The sequence below is a fragment of the Mobula hypostoma genome, chromosome 5 (assembly GCF_963921235.1).
Source record: "Mobula hypostoma chromosome 5, sMobHyp1.1, whole genome shotgun sequence".
Classification (NCBI taxonomy): Eukaryota; Metazoa; Chordata; class Chondrichthyes; order Myliobatiformes; family Myliobatidae; genus Mobula; species Mobula hypostoma.
This window is the reverse complement of record NC_086101.1, coordinates 185,434,359-185,448,440: the sequence shown is the minus strand read 5'-3', so window position 1 is coordinate 185,448,440 and position 14,082 is coordinate 185,434,359. Positions and strand designations below refer to the sequence as shown.

The window sequence follows — 14,082 nt, the reverse complement described above, 5'->3', positions numbered from 1 at the left end:
AGGCCGAGATCAGTAGATATTTAAAAATTAAGGGAATAAAGGGGCTGGTGCAGGAATATCAAGTGTGAGGATCAGCCTTGATCTCTATATTGTATAGTGGAGCAGGCATGAGGGGTTGAATGGCCCAGATTCCATTGTTCCTGTGAGGCACCACTTCCAAGCCTTGCCTTCTGCAGGAGGTTGCAAAGACCTTCTTGGTAGTTCACTACCCGCAACCTACTCGCCCTTAAAGCCTGACCGTGCCTTATTATCCAACACAGGCATCAGGACAACTTACATCTCTCATATGTGGATCTAACGTAAATACGGACATGGGAAAAGAGCAGGGGATGGGGCTGGGGAAATGAAAGTCTCAATAACCAGGTAACTCATGTACCGCTTGGCCCAATATTCCTGTTGTACCTGAAGTGAAATTATCCAATCAAGCTGGGAAAGCAAAACAGGGTTGGAGAAAAACATAACTTTGGACAAGACCAATGTGGTCTTCAAAATCCAATGCAGGGACTCAGCAAATATTACGTTGGCCAAACTGGGAGAAAACTATCTGCAAGGATGCAGGAAGATCAACTGGCAGTGAAGCAGCAGGACCAACTTTCCCTCGTCTCTGCCTGTGATAATCGAGAGGGCACAAATTCCACTGGGCATCAGTGAAAGTCATGGTGCAAGAGAATTCCTAGGAGCGTGGTTTTTGTCAATCAATTCTGTAAACAAACAGGTAGACTTTGACCCTATTTATAAGCCAAAGCAGGCAAAATTCCAGACCACAACGCACAGTCTGCCGTGCAGCCAATCAGCGATGGACCCCCCCTCCTTACATCACAACTGAGTTTCCATAATGACGGCCAGTCAGCTGATTGATAAGTATATAAAGGCCAAGCATTCAGAGGACACATCACTGAATGATAATGAGTGCACTGATGATGTCTCCTCATATGGTGACAAAGCATTTACACCAAGATCGGAGAATAACTCAACCCAACCAAAAACATATCTCTTTCTGAATAGTATTTATGAATACATACACACTATGATAGATACGGCATGGTAGCAGACCCTTTCAGCCCAATGAGCCTACACTGCCTACTTACAGCAATATGACCAATTAACCGACTAACCCAACAGATCTTTGGACTGTGGGAGGAAACTAGAGCACCTGGAGGAAACCCGCATGCTCACGGGGAGAATGTACAACCTCCTTACAGACAGCAGCAGGAATTGAACCCGTGTCTCTGCTGCCGTAATAGCTATGCTACGACGCCGCCTCCTGTTTTGTTTTCTTGATCTGACCGCACTGGAACCTGGAAAAGTTGTTTCTTTGTTAAGGCAGCTGGACGGGAACTTCTAGGAAAATGTGCAAGTTCATAAAACAGTACAGTACAGGAATAAGCCCTTCAGCCCGCCATGTTCAGCTTAACTAATTAAATGCCTTATTAAACTGATCACTTTGGTCTGCACAATGTCCATTGGCCTCCATTCATGCACCCTTTGAAGAGCTTCTTAAATACCTCCACTACCACCCCGATAAGACATTCCAGGCAGCCACAGCTCTCTGTATTAAAAACTTGTCCCCCACATCTTCTCACCTCCTCACCTTCAATGCATGTCCTCTAGTATTAGACATTTTGGGATAAAGATACTGGCTGCCTTCTCTATGCCACTCATCATGATCATGTTGGGTCTGGTAACTGTGTACAGTTAATACCTGATATATTTCCATCTTCCTCTCAGCTGTCATGGAGGCTCCAGTTGGGTTCCCGCCATTTGGAATTGTGTACAGAACCTTTGGGATATCTGAGCTGGGATCCTTCGCTTCCTCTGGCTTCCATCTGGAGAGGGTGTCGGACAGGGACTGGGGAATGGCCCCGTGTTGGTCGGTCATGATGCTGAGGAGCTTGCAGCCCAGTGGCTGGAGCTATACAAGAAAGCGGAAGGTAATAAGGGTTCTTTATTAGAATAAAACCAGAAACTGCAATTCCATTTCCAATTGCTGTCGATACTCGGAAGGTCAGACAGCATCTGTGGAAGGGGAAGGGCAACTCCTGTTGCACAGCAGAAAAAAATAGGAGCAGAAGGTCAAAAAGCCTGTCAAAACCATCTCTATTATTTGTTAAGAAATTCTATCTCAGTGTCATTTTCCAGCACAATCCCTATATCTGCCAATTTCTTTAATGCTTGGAAATCTGTTTGGGATGAACATACTGGGGTAGAGGTTCCAACTACAAAATAGGAAAAGCAATAACCTGGTTTCTGAAACACTGGTGTATCAAGGGCCCTTAAGGTTGTTATAGCCGGGGGTGGTAATGGGGACAAGCTCCCACTATCTATTAAATGCTCCAAATGGCAAGGTTCTCAAGTAGCCTGTGACAAACAAGTCCAGCTCCTGGCCTTCATGTATGCCTTAGCTACTAGGCCTAGCAGAACTGTTTCTACTAATAGGAGAAGGGGCAAAGGCTGGTTACTGGCTCCTTAAAACTAGCAGAAGGGGCTCGTCGGCCATAGTTCGTACCTTATCTAGGAGAAGGGAAATTTTGATCTCAAACCTCTGCTCCCTTGCGGTTATACCCTCTCATGGGGAAGGCTTTGGGAGTAAATCCTGAGGAAAAATCCAGAGCTGGAGTCCCCAAGGCAGACCTACAATGAGTTCAATGCTGACTGGCTACTCCTGCGATGGCGCTGGTACCAATTTGCATCACTTTCTTCCAATCCTGTGGATTCATCAAATGCGTGGAGAGGGGGAGCCTACTGCGTGGGCAACAGCTTGTTCTCCATTGCTTCCTTTGTAACAGCTAGGACACAATATCAATGGTTGACCCCGACCAATGCAAGACCCCTCCTGTTGCATCAAATGCCACATGCCAAAACAATGGGAGTCCGATTGTTTCTATACTGGGTAAGCAATCCTCCTCATCAGCTGATTGATTAAACCAGACTAAGCATGCTCTCTCAACCATACGACCTTGAAAACTTCTTACCGAAGCTAGTGTCCCAGCATACGTGGGACATTCAAGAAGGACGGTGTCTCCAGGACTGACGAGCATCTCGAACACCTGGGAAAAGCAAAGGACAAATTCAAACACCACACACAAAATGCTGGTGGAACGCAGCAGGCTGGAGAAGGGAGAGGATCATGGGACGGGAGGCCTAGGGAGAAAGAAAGGGGGAGGGGAGCGCCAGAGGAAGATGGAGAGCAGGCAAGGAGTTATTGTGAGAGGGACAGAGAGAGAGAGAGGAAAAAGGGGAAATAAATAAATAAGGGATGGGGGTAAGAACGGGAGGAGAGGCATTAACGGAAGTTAGAGAAAATTATTGCTTGGCCATAGGCATGAGGATTGGGGAAGACACAGCTTCCTGGATATTGTAATTACAGTGTAACAGGAAGGATGTGGCAGAGGATGTTGAGGTTCACTGGGATACTGTCTGGGTTGGAGGGCAAGAGCTATAAGAAGGTAAGACAAACTGGAGCTGTTTTCTCTGGAGTGGTGAAGGCCGAGGAAAGACCTGAGAGGAGCTTATCAAATTATAAGAGGCATGGACAGAGTAGCATCTGTATCTTTTTCCCAGGGTTGAAATGTCCTATACTGGGCAGCAAAGGTTCAGGGATACTCTTATATTAAGTGTGTGTTGGTAGTATACAACCTGAAATTCATACTCTTCACAGACATCCACAAAACACGACACTCCATAGAATGAATGAGAGAAACATCGAAGCCCCAAAGCACCCCCCCTCCCTTTTGCCCAAGCAGCAGCAAAAGCTTCAACTTCCCCATCTCAGCAGGAGAAGTGTGTATTTAACGTGTGAGAGAGAGTGCAAAGAAGATTGTGAGGCATTTTACACGGAGAGTGGTGGGGGGGGGGGTGCCTGGAATGTACCGCCAGGGGCAGTAGAGGCACTTAAAAGTCTCCTAGATAGGAACATGAATATGCAGAGAATGGAGGAATATGGACCACGTGAAGACAGAAAAAATTAGATGTCATTAGCTGAATTTATTTGGCATAACAACGTGGGCTAAAGGGCCTGTTCTCGTGCGGTACTGTTTCACGTTCCATGTAGTCTGCCAGGAAAGGGAAATGCTATACCCTTGGATACCAGAAATGATAAGAACATCTGATGGACAGCTGAACTTGATCGAGAGAGGATTTTAATTAAAACTGTTCATACAGGTTTTCTCAAAGCTTAAGTAGAGAAACCCTTAAAGTTAGTATTTACTGTTCCAGTTGAACATCAATGCCAATACTTACGTACACAGTGGGGATCCTTCCATCATTCTTCAGCATATCATTAATCCTTTCCCCTTCCCGTGCAATCTTCCCTTTTTAATTCAGATGACAGACGTGGGCACCCACCGATGAGGACAGCACTTATTTCTCATCCCTTGAGAGGGTTGTGGCAAGCCTGCTTCTTGAAGCATGCACTATCAACTACAACTCAGTGACAGACTAGGCCACGTCAGAAGGTAGTTTGTCACTGTGTTTCACAGTGCGTCTGGAATTCCAGAGAGGACGCCAGGTTTCCCTCCTGCCTCGGCGCCAGACGTGTGGCAATATTTGCCGGCTGCACCCGGCACATCGTCAGACTGTGTGGGTTGTCGATGCAAACAACACACTTCATTGCATGTTTTGTTGTACGTGCGACAAATAAAGCTAATCTTTAAGTTTTGGGATGGTACGTTAGTGTAGCAGTTACCATAATCGATTCAGAGCAGCCAGCTGTAAGACTGGGGTTCGATTCCCTCTGCTGTCTGGAAGGAACTTGAATGTTCTCCCGTGACTGCGTGGTTTTTCCCCTGATGCTCTGGTTTCCTCGCATGTTCCAAAGGTGTACAACTAGGGTTAATGAGTTGTGGGCATGCTATGTTGTCACTGGAAGCATGGAGCCAGTTGCAGCAGCACAATCTTTGTTGATTTGATTTGACATATTTCATTGTATGTTTCAATGTACATGCGACAAATAAAACTCTTCCCTCTCAGGCATTGGTGAACCAGGCTGTGTCCTCAGAATAAAGTGATGTCCATTTAGAATGGCGATGAGGAGAAATTTCTTTAGCCAGAGAAAGATGAATCTGTGGAATTCATTGCCACAGGCAGCTGTGGAGGCCAAGTCCTTATGTATACTTAAGGCAGAGGTTGATAGGTTCTTGGTTAGACAGGGTATGAAGAATTATGGGGAGAAAGCAGGAGACTGAGGCTGAGAGAGAAATGGATCAGCCATGATGAAATGGCAGAGCAGACTAGACGGGCTGAATAGCCCAAGTCTGCTCCTGTATCTTACAGTCTTATGGAACCAGGAGGATCTTTATAGCAGTCTTATTCTTTCATGAAGCCCACTACTATTCCATTTCGATTAAATAACTATATTTAAATTTGTTTTCGCTGAAGGACTTCATTCCCTGTTTCTCACCTAAATCTTGGCCCACAGTCAAATCATGGGACCTTGGAAATGCTGAGGAAAATTCTTAACAGCTTGGTGGATTTCAAGGAGGGAAGAGAGCTGGAGAGGTTTAAAAGGGAATTCCTGAACCTGGGGCCTAGATTGTCGAAGACTTGACTACCACTGGTGGAACATTCAAACCTGGAGATCTTTCCAAATGGATTTCGCTAATGATTCATCTGTGCTCCTTTGTGCAAAAGACCTTTTTTCTTCTTTTGTCCCATTCCTCAATGGTATTGGTACATTATAATTTTATTCAATGTTCATAGATCCCTCAAGGTTGCCACAGAAATTGATGGGGTGTTTAAGAAGGCATAGGGCATGTTGGCCTTCATTAGTCGGGGGACTGAGTTCAAGAATGACAAGGTAATGTTGCAGCTCTATAAAACTTCGGTTAGACAACACTTAGATTATTGTGTTCATTAAATTTCACAGATTCCACAACATATGCCAGTGGTTCTAATTCAGTTCTCAAGTTGCCTCATTATGGGAAGGAAGTGGAAGCTCTAGAGGAGACTTACCAGGATGCTGCCTGGATTAGAGAGAGTGTCTTATAAGGATATGATGAATGATGGGTTTTTTGCTTTGGAATTAAGGAGGATGAAAGGTGACTTGATAGAGGTGTACAAAACACAGATAGAGTGGACAGCAGAGACTTTTTCCAAGGGTGGGCATGGCTAACACAATGGGGCATAACTCTGAGGTGTTTAAAGAAAAGTCAGGGGGGTATCAGAGGTAGGTTTCTAATACAGAGAGTGGTGGGAGCATGAAACACCCTGCCAGGGTGATGGTAGAGGCAGATGCATTACAGACATTTAAGGAACTCATAGATAGGTACATGGATGATAAAAAAAAAGTGGAGGGCTATGTGGGAGGGAAGGTTTAGATTGATCTTAAAGTAGGTTAAAAGGTCAGTATAACATCGTGGGCCAAAGGTCCTGTACTGTGCTGTAATTGTTCTATGTTCACAAAGCTGGGCGGCAGTGTTAGCTGTGAGGAGGATGCTAAGAGGATGCAGGGTGACTTTGATAGGTTAGGTGAGTGGGCAAATTCATGGCAGATGCAAATTAATGTGGATAAATGTGAGGTTATCCACTTTGGTGGCAAAAACAGGAAAACAGATTATTATCTGAATGGTGGCCGATTAGGAAAAGGGGAGGTGCAACGAGACCTGGCTGTCATTGTACACCAGTCATTGAAAGTGGACATGCAGGTACAGCAGGCGGTGAAAAAGGCGAATGGTATGCTGGCATTCATAGCAAGAGGATTCGAGTACAGGAGCAGGGAGGTACTACTGCAGTTGTGCAAGGCCTTGGTGAGACCACACCTGGAGTATTGTGTGCAGTTTTGGTCCCCTAATCTGAGGAAAGACATCTTTGCCATAGAGGGAGTACAAAGAAGGTTCACCAGATTGATTCCTGGGATGGCAGGACTTTCATATGATGAAAGACTGGATGAACTGGGCTTGTACTCATTGGAATTTAGAAGATTCAGGGTGGATCTCATTGAAACGTATAAAATTCTTAAAGGGATTGGACAGGCTAGATGTAGGAAGATTGTTCCCGATGTTGGGGAAGTCCAGAACGAGGGGTCACAGTTTGAGGATAAATGGGAAGTCTTTTAGGACCAAGATGAGGAAAAACTTCTTCACACAGAGAGTGGTGAATCTGTGGAGTTCTCTGCCACAGGAAACAGTTGAGGCCAGTTCATTGGCTATAATTAAGAGGGAGTTAGATATGGCCCTTGTGGCTAAAGGGATCAGTGGGTATGGAGAGAAGGCAGGTACAGGGTTCTGAGTTGAATGATCAGCCATGATCATACTGAATGGCGGTGCAGGCTCGAAGGGCCGAATGGCCTACTCCTGCACCTATTTTCTATGTTTCTAGCTACTGGAAGAAATTAATTATTCAAATTTTTAAAATCTCCATTTGATCCTATGTTTATTTTTAAAATATTCAGTCACTGTCTTTTGCTGCTAATGGACAGTCTCTATCTATACTTGGGCCTCTGGAAAACCTGCATGGGTAACTTAAATTAAAATTCTCTGTCAATCAAATTCAATAGCCAGTCAGTCAGATATTCTCATAATTTCTGGTATCTAAAACTGTAGTGTTACATTTTTCTGGAGGGATATAATCTGATCACCATATCCAGGAAGATGCATATTCCACAGTATTATGTAGAACAGTGCAGTACAGCTTTCATACCAAATGCAGAACATACACTCAGTGCCCACATTATTAGGTACAGGAGTGGAGCCCAGTGTGATCTTTTGCGGCTGCTGTAGCCCATTCTCTTCAAGATTCCACATGCTATGTGTTCAGAGTGCTCTTCACACCAGTGTTGTGACATGTGGTTATTTGAGTTACTGTGACCTTCCTGTCAGCTTGAACCAGTCTGGCCATTCTCCTCTGACCTCTCTCATTAACAAGGCATTTTAGCCCGCAGAACAGCCGCTCACTAGATGCTTTTCGCACCATTTTCTGTAAACTCTAGAGACCGTTGTGTGTGAAAGTCTCAGGAGAACAGCAGTTTCTGCGATACTGAAACCACCCCATCTGGCTCAAACAATCATTCCAATGTCAAAGCCACTTAGATCACATTCCTTCCCCACGTCTGCATGCTTTTATGTGCTGGGTTGCTGTCACATGATTCTCCGATTAGATATTTGCATTAACGAGGTGTAGAGATGTACCTAGTAAAGTGGTCACTGAGTGTACAGGTGTTCAGGGTGATGTGCAGCCACTTGTTCCTTGTAGTTTCTCTTACCTTACTGAGGGCCTCCTGACTGCCATTAGTGACGCACAGATCCATCTGACCTTGTTCAGGGCTGTAGTTCGCAGTTGGGGGATTGTGAAGATGTTTCTGCAGATCTTTCATCCAGGATATTAACTCCGGAATTCTGCAAAACACGAAAACTAACTTTGATTATGTATCAAACAATCAGTGCAGTTTTAGATTTTACAGGAAATAAGGAACCTGTCGATTGGGAAGGGAAATGGTGTTCAGATTTAAGACCAGCCACGTCCTTGTTCTATGGCATAGCTGGCATAGCAGACATGAGTTGCCAAATGGCTAACTCTAGTTCCTATTTATATTCAGATCATGGTTTTAGAAATCTTCGAAAGGATCCATTTCCATTAGCTCTATGATCTATTTATGCCCTTTCTAATTTTATACATCTTAATTCAGTCTTTTGCAGCTTTCCCAGTTCCAAAGAAAGCAACAACTTCCAATCTGAGAGTCATAGTATGCATTCAGGCCCTTCCTCCAACTCGTCAACACCAAAAATGGTGTCCACCAAGATAGTCTACATTTCCCTAAACCTCCCCTATCCACACTTATCCAAATATCTTCTAAACATTGTTATTGTACCCGCCTCAACTACTTTCTCCAGCATTTTAATCTATATACAGATCACCCTGATCCATATAGAAAATACCCTTTGGGTCCCTCTTATATCTTTTGTTTCCCATCTTAAGTCTTTCTAGCTTTTTTAAATTCCTTTTTCCTGGGTAAAAGGTTGCATGTGTTCACTTCGTCTATGCCCCTATTGACATTTTATACCTCAACAAAGTCAACCCTTCATCTTCCAAGGATTAAAGGTTGAGCCTGGCCAAGCTCTCCCTGTAGCTCAGGCCTTCGAGTCCTGGTAACACTCTTGAAAAACTCCTTCACACTCTTTCCAGCTTACTGTCATCTTTCAACTGATGAACTTTAACAGATACCAACTTCTTATAAGCTCAGTGTGAACTCCATGTGACTGGGCATTTCCTAGGAAGGTCAGACTCTGTCAGATAAATCTTCAAGTTCCAAGGTATGAACATCTGTCCCGGCCCACCTACATCGATGTCATGGTCAAGAAAGCTCACCAAAAGCTCTATATGTCACTGCATGTTTCCATCTACTCTTACCAATTTTTAATTGATGCACATGACCACAAGAAACTACAGAGAGTTGTGGACACAGCTCAACACATTACAGAAAGCAGCCTCCCCTCCATGGACTCTGTCTATACTTCTCTCTGCCTCAGTAAAGCAGCCAGCATTATCAAAGACCCCACCCACCCCAGACATTCTCTCTTCTCTCCTCTGACATTGGGCAGAAGATACAAAAGCCTGAAAGTATGTTCCACCAGGCTCAAGGACAGTTTCTATTCTCTGTTATCAGAATCAGGTTTATTATCACCGGCATATGACGTGAAATTTGTTAACTTAGCAGCAGCAGTTCAATGCAATACATAATCTAGCAGAGAGACAGAAAAAAATAAAACATAATAATAAATAAACAAGTAAATCAATTACGTATATTGAAGAGATTTTTAAAAATGTGCAAAAACAGAAATACTGTATATTAAAAAAAGTGAGGTAGTGTCCAAAGCTTCAATGTCCATTTAGGAATCGGATGGCAGAAGAAGCTGTTCCTGAATCTCTGAGTGTGTGCCTTCAGGCTCCTGTACCTCCTACCTGTTGGTAACAGTGAGAAAAGGGCATGCCCTGGGTGCTGGAGGTCCTTAATAATGGACGCTGCCTTTCTGAGACACCGCTCCCTGAAGATGTCCTGGGTACTTTGTAGGCTAGTACCCAAGATGGAGCTGACTAGATTTACAACCCTCTGCAGCTTCTTTCGGTCCTGTGCAGTAGCCCCTCCATTCCAGACAGTGATGCAGCCTGTTATAATGCTCTCCTCAGTACAACTATAGAAGTTTTTGAGTGTATTTGTTGACATGCCAAATCTCTTCAAACTCTTAATAAAGTATAGCTGTTGTCTTGCCTTCTTTACAACTACATTGATATGTTGGGACCAGGTTAGATCCTTAGTTCTTGACACCCAGGAACTTGAAGCTGCTCACTCTCTCCACTTCTGATCCCTCTGTGAGGATTGGCATGTGCTCCTTCGTCTTACCCTTCCTGAAGTCCACTATCAGCTCTTTCATCTTACTGACGTTGAGTATTAGGTTGTTGCTGTGGCACCATTCCACTAGTTGGCATATCGCACTCCTGTATGCCCTCTCGTCACCACCTGAGATTCTACGAACAATGGCTGTATCATCAGCAAATTTATAGATGGTATTTGAGCTATGCGTAGCCACACAGTCATGTGTATATAGAGAGTAGAGCAGTTGGCTAAGCACACCCCCCCGAGCTGCGCCAGTGTTGATTGTCAGCGAGGAGGATATGTTATCACAAATCCGCACAGACTGTGGTTTTCGGGTTGGGAAGTTGAGGATCCAGTTGTAGAGGGAGGTGCAGAGGCCCAGGTTCTGCAACTTCTCAATCAGGATTGTGGGAATGATGGTATTAAATGCTGAGCTATGGTTGATGAACAGCATCCTGACGTAGGTGTTTGTGTTGTCCAGGTGGTCTAAAGCCAAGTGGAGAGCCATTGAGATTGCATCTGCCATTGACCTATTGTGGCAATAGGCCAGTTGCAATGGGTCCAGGTCCTTGCTGAGGTAGGAGTTCAGTCTAGCCATAACCAACCTCTCAAAGCATTTCATCACTGTCGATGTGAGTGCTACCGGGCAACAGTCATTAAGGCAGCTCACATTATTCTTCTTAGGCACTGGAATAATTGTTGCCTTTTTGAAGCAGGTGGGAACTTCTGCCCGTAGCAGTGAGAGGTTGAAAATGTCCTTGAATACTCCTGCTAGTTGGTTGGCACAGGTTTTCAGACTCCTGAATGGACCTCTTGTATGATAAGGTGGATTCTCAGTTTTGCAATCTACCTCGTTATAATCTTGCACCTTCTGGCCCAACAAGCCTGCTCTGCCCAATTACACCCATGTGACCAATTTAACCTACTAACCCACAAACCTTTGCAACGTGGGAGGAAACAGGAGCATCCAGAGGAAACAGGCACTGTTACAGGGAGAATGTACAAACTCCTTACAGAGAGTGGTGGAATTGAATCTGGGTTGCTGGTGCCATAATAACGTCACGCTAATTGCTATGGTACCGTACCGCTGATACTGTTTTACCTTAAAGGTCAAAGTTCAAAGTCCAAAGTACAATTTATTATTGAAGTAAATATATGTCACCTGACATTAATTTTCTTGCAGCCATTCACTGTAAAGAAATACAATAGAATCAATGAAAAACAACACACAAAGGGCAAACACCAATACGTTGTGCAATGACTTGATCTCTATAAACAGTACGCAAGGCAGGTTTTTCAATGTACCTTGGTACATGTGACAATAATAAACCAGTGCCCTGTCTCTCATTACCCTGCTGAACCGGAGTATTGTAGAGCACGTTTCATTGTCTCTTGGCCAAACGTGATGCTTGGTCCACCCTTTATGGTGAAGTTGGCACACTCAAAGGGGAACATGTCGGGGTTTGGCATCCCCCCTGCGAGAGAGATCATGGTCGGTGGGCTCCTCTGCAGCAGCTCAGCTGAAAACAAGCAGAGAAAGATTCCAGGTTATCGGGCCATTATTTGGAGGTTGCATCAACAGCCTTACTCGGATAGTTTGAAAAACAAAGGTTATATGCAGTAAGTTAATTGTTGCCATGTGTGCTGAGGTACAGTATGGAAGAGTGGACCTGAGAGTTCAAAGTTCAAAATAAAATTATGATCAAAGTACGTATACAGTATGTCTCCAACTACTACCCTGAGCTTCATTTTCTTGGAGGCATTCAAAGTAGAACAAAGAAGTACAAATGAATAAATGAAAAACTGCACACAAAGACTGACAAGTAACTATGCACAAAAGGCGATAGACTGAGCAAATATAACAAAAGAAATAAAACAATAACTAAACAGATAAATAATATTGAGAACTTGAGCTGTCAAGTCCTTGAAAGCGTTGTGCTGAGTGAAGATACTTACGCTGGTTCAGGAGCCTGAAGATTGAACGTTTTCCTGAACCTGGTACTGTGTGAGCTGTACCTCCTTCCTGATGGTAGCAGCAAGAAGAGAGCATGGCCTGGGAATTGTGAAGGACGATCTACTGAATGTGGAGGCTGCTGGGTAGGAGGTGAGGACCAGGAGGTCTCTGTCCAGGAGGAACTTATCATATTGCCTCATTATAGGAAGGATATGGAAGGGTGCAGAAGAGTTTCACCAGGATGCTGACCGGATTGGAGAGCATGTTTTATGAGGAAAGGCTGTGTGAGCTAGGGCTTGTCCCTTTGGACTGATGAAGGATGAGTGATGGCTTGATAGAGATGCAGAAGGTAAGAGGCATAAAGCAAGCAGAGTCAGAGATATTTTCCCAGGGTGGAAAAGGATAGTGCAAGGGGGCATAATTTTAAGATGATTGGAGGAATGTATAGGGAGGACGTCAGAGGCAGGTTGTTTTTAATGCAGAGTGGTGGGTGCATGGAGCATGTTGCCAGGGATGGAGGCAAAATCATTAGGGACATTTAAGAGGCTCTTTGATAAGCACGTGGCTGAAAGAAAAATGAGGGCTAAATTGGAGGGAAGGGTTAGATTAATCTTGAAGTAAAAAGACTGGCACATCATTATGGGCTGAATAGCCTGTACTGTGCTGTACTGTTCTATGTTCTATGTTGGGGAGAAACAAGTGAGAGCGGGAGTTATGGTCAAGGGCTCTGTCCACCATGGTACAGGAGAAGCCATGATTGAGGAATACAGGAAAATCATTCAGAGGCACTAGTGCAGAATGTCTTACTACAGAGAAAATATATAATAGAGACAGACTGCAAGAATGGGATGGAGTTCTTAATGGAGTTGGTGAGGATGTATCATCAAGGTAACTTATTAAAGATATTTTTAAAATGTCCTTAGCTACAGCTGTGGCGCCAGGGGATCTGAGCTAATGTTTTAATAAACTGGATCAGCAAATTTATGGATGACACCAAGATTGGGCATGTGGTAGACAGTGAGGAAGGCTATCAAAACTTGTAGTAGGATCTGGACCAGCTGGAAAAATGGGCTGAAAAACGACTGATGTAAGTTAATGTAGACAAGTCTGAGGTGTTGCATTTTGAGAAGGTAGACCAGGGTAGGATTTACATGGGGAGTGGTAGGGCACTGAGGAGTCTGGTAAAACAGAGGGATCTGGGAATATAGATCCATAATTCCTTGAAAGTGGTATCACAGATAGATTCAGTCATAAAGACAGCTTTTGGCAAAATGGCCTTCATAAATTAAAATACTGAGTTTGGATGTTATGTTGAAGTTGTATAAGATGTTAGTGAGACCTAATTTGGAATATGGTGTGCAGTTCTGATTCCCTACCAAAAGGAAAGATATCAATAAGCTTGAAAGAATGCAGAGAAAATTTAACACATCAAAGTTGCTGGTGAACGCAGCAGGCCAGGCAGCATCCCTAGGAAGAGGTACAGTCAACGAAGGGTCTCGGCCCGAAATGTCGACTGTACCTCTTCCTAAAGATGCTGCCTGGCCTGCTGCGTTCACCAGCAACTTTGATGTGTGTTGCTTGAATTTCCAGCATCTGCAGAATTCCTCGTGTTTGCGAGAGAAAATTTAAAAGGATTTTACCAGGACTTGAAGAACTCCGTAATGGGAAAAGGTTGAATAGGAAAGGACTTCATTCCCTACAGTGCAGGCGAATGAGGAGAGTTTTGATAGAGGTATACAAAATTATGAGGGGTATAGATAGGGTTGATGCAAGCAGACTTTTCCACTGTTGAGTGAGACTAGAACTAGAGGTCATGGGTTAA

At 44.1% G+C, this 14,082-nt stretch overlaps 1 protein-coding gene across 4 annotated transcripts in view; it reads right to left on the bottom strand.

The window, feature by feature from the left end:
* aadat (aminoadipate aminotransferase) overlaps positions 1 to 14,082 on the bottom strand; it is an 88,379-nt gene that overhangs the window by 58,187 nt on the left and 16,110 nt on the right. For 3 of the 4 annotated variants that reach the window (XM_063049488.1, XM_063049489.1, XM_063049486.1), the window contains exons 3-6: positions 11,658 to 11,826; positions 8,198 to 8,330; positions 2,973 to 3,047; positions 1,703 to 1,912 (exon numbers count right to left, since the gene is read on the bottom strand). In XM_063049488.1, the coding sequence (XP_062905558.1) occupies positions 1,703 to 1,912; positions 2,973 to 3,047; positions 8,198 to 8,330; positions 11,658 to 11,826 (587 nt within the window). The remainder of the gene's footprint in view (positions 1 to 1,702; positions 1,913 to 2,972; positions 3,048 to 8,197; positions 8,331 to 11,657; positions 11,827 to 14,082) is intronic. The other variant, XM_063049490.1, reaches the window with a different exon arrangement.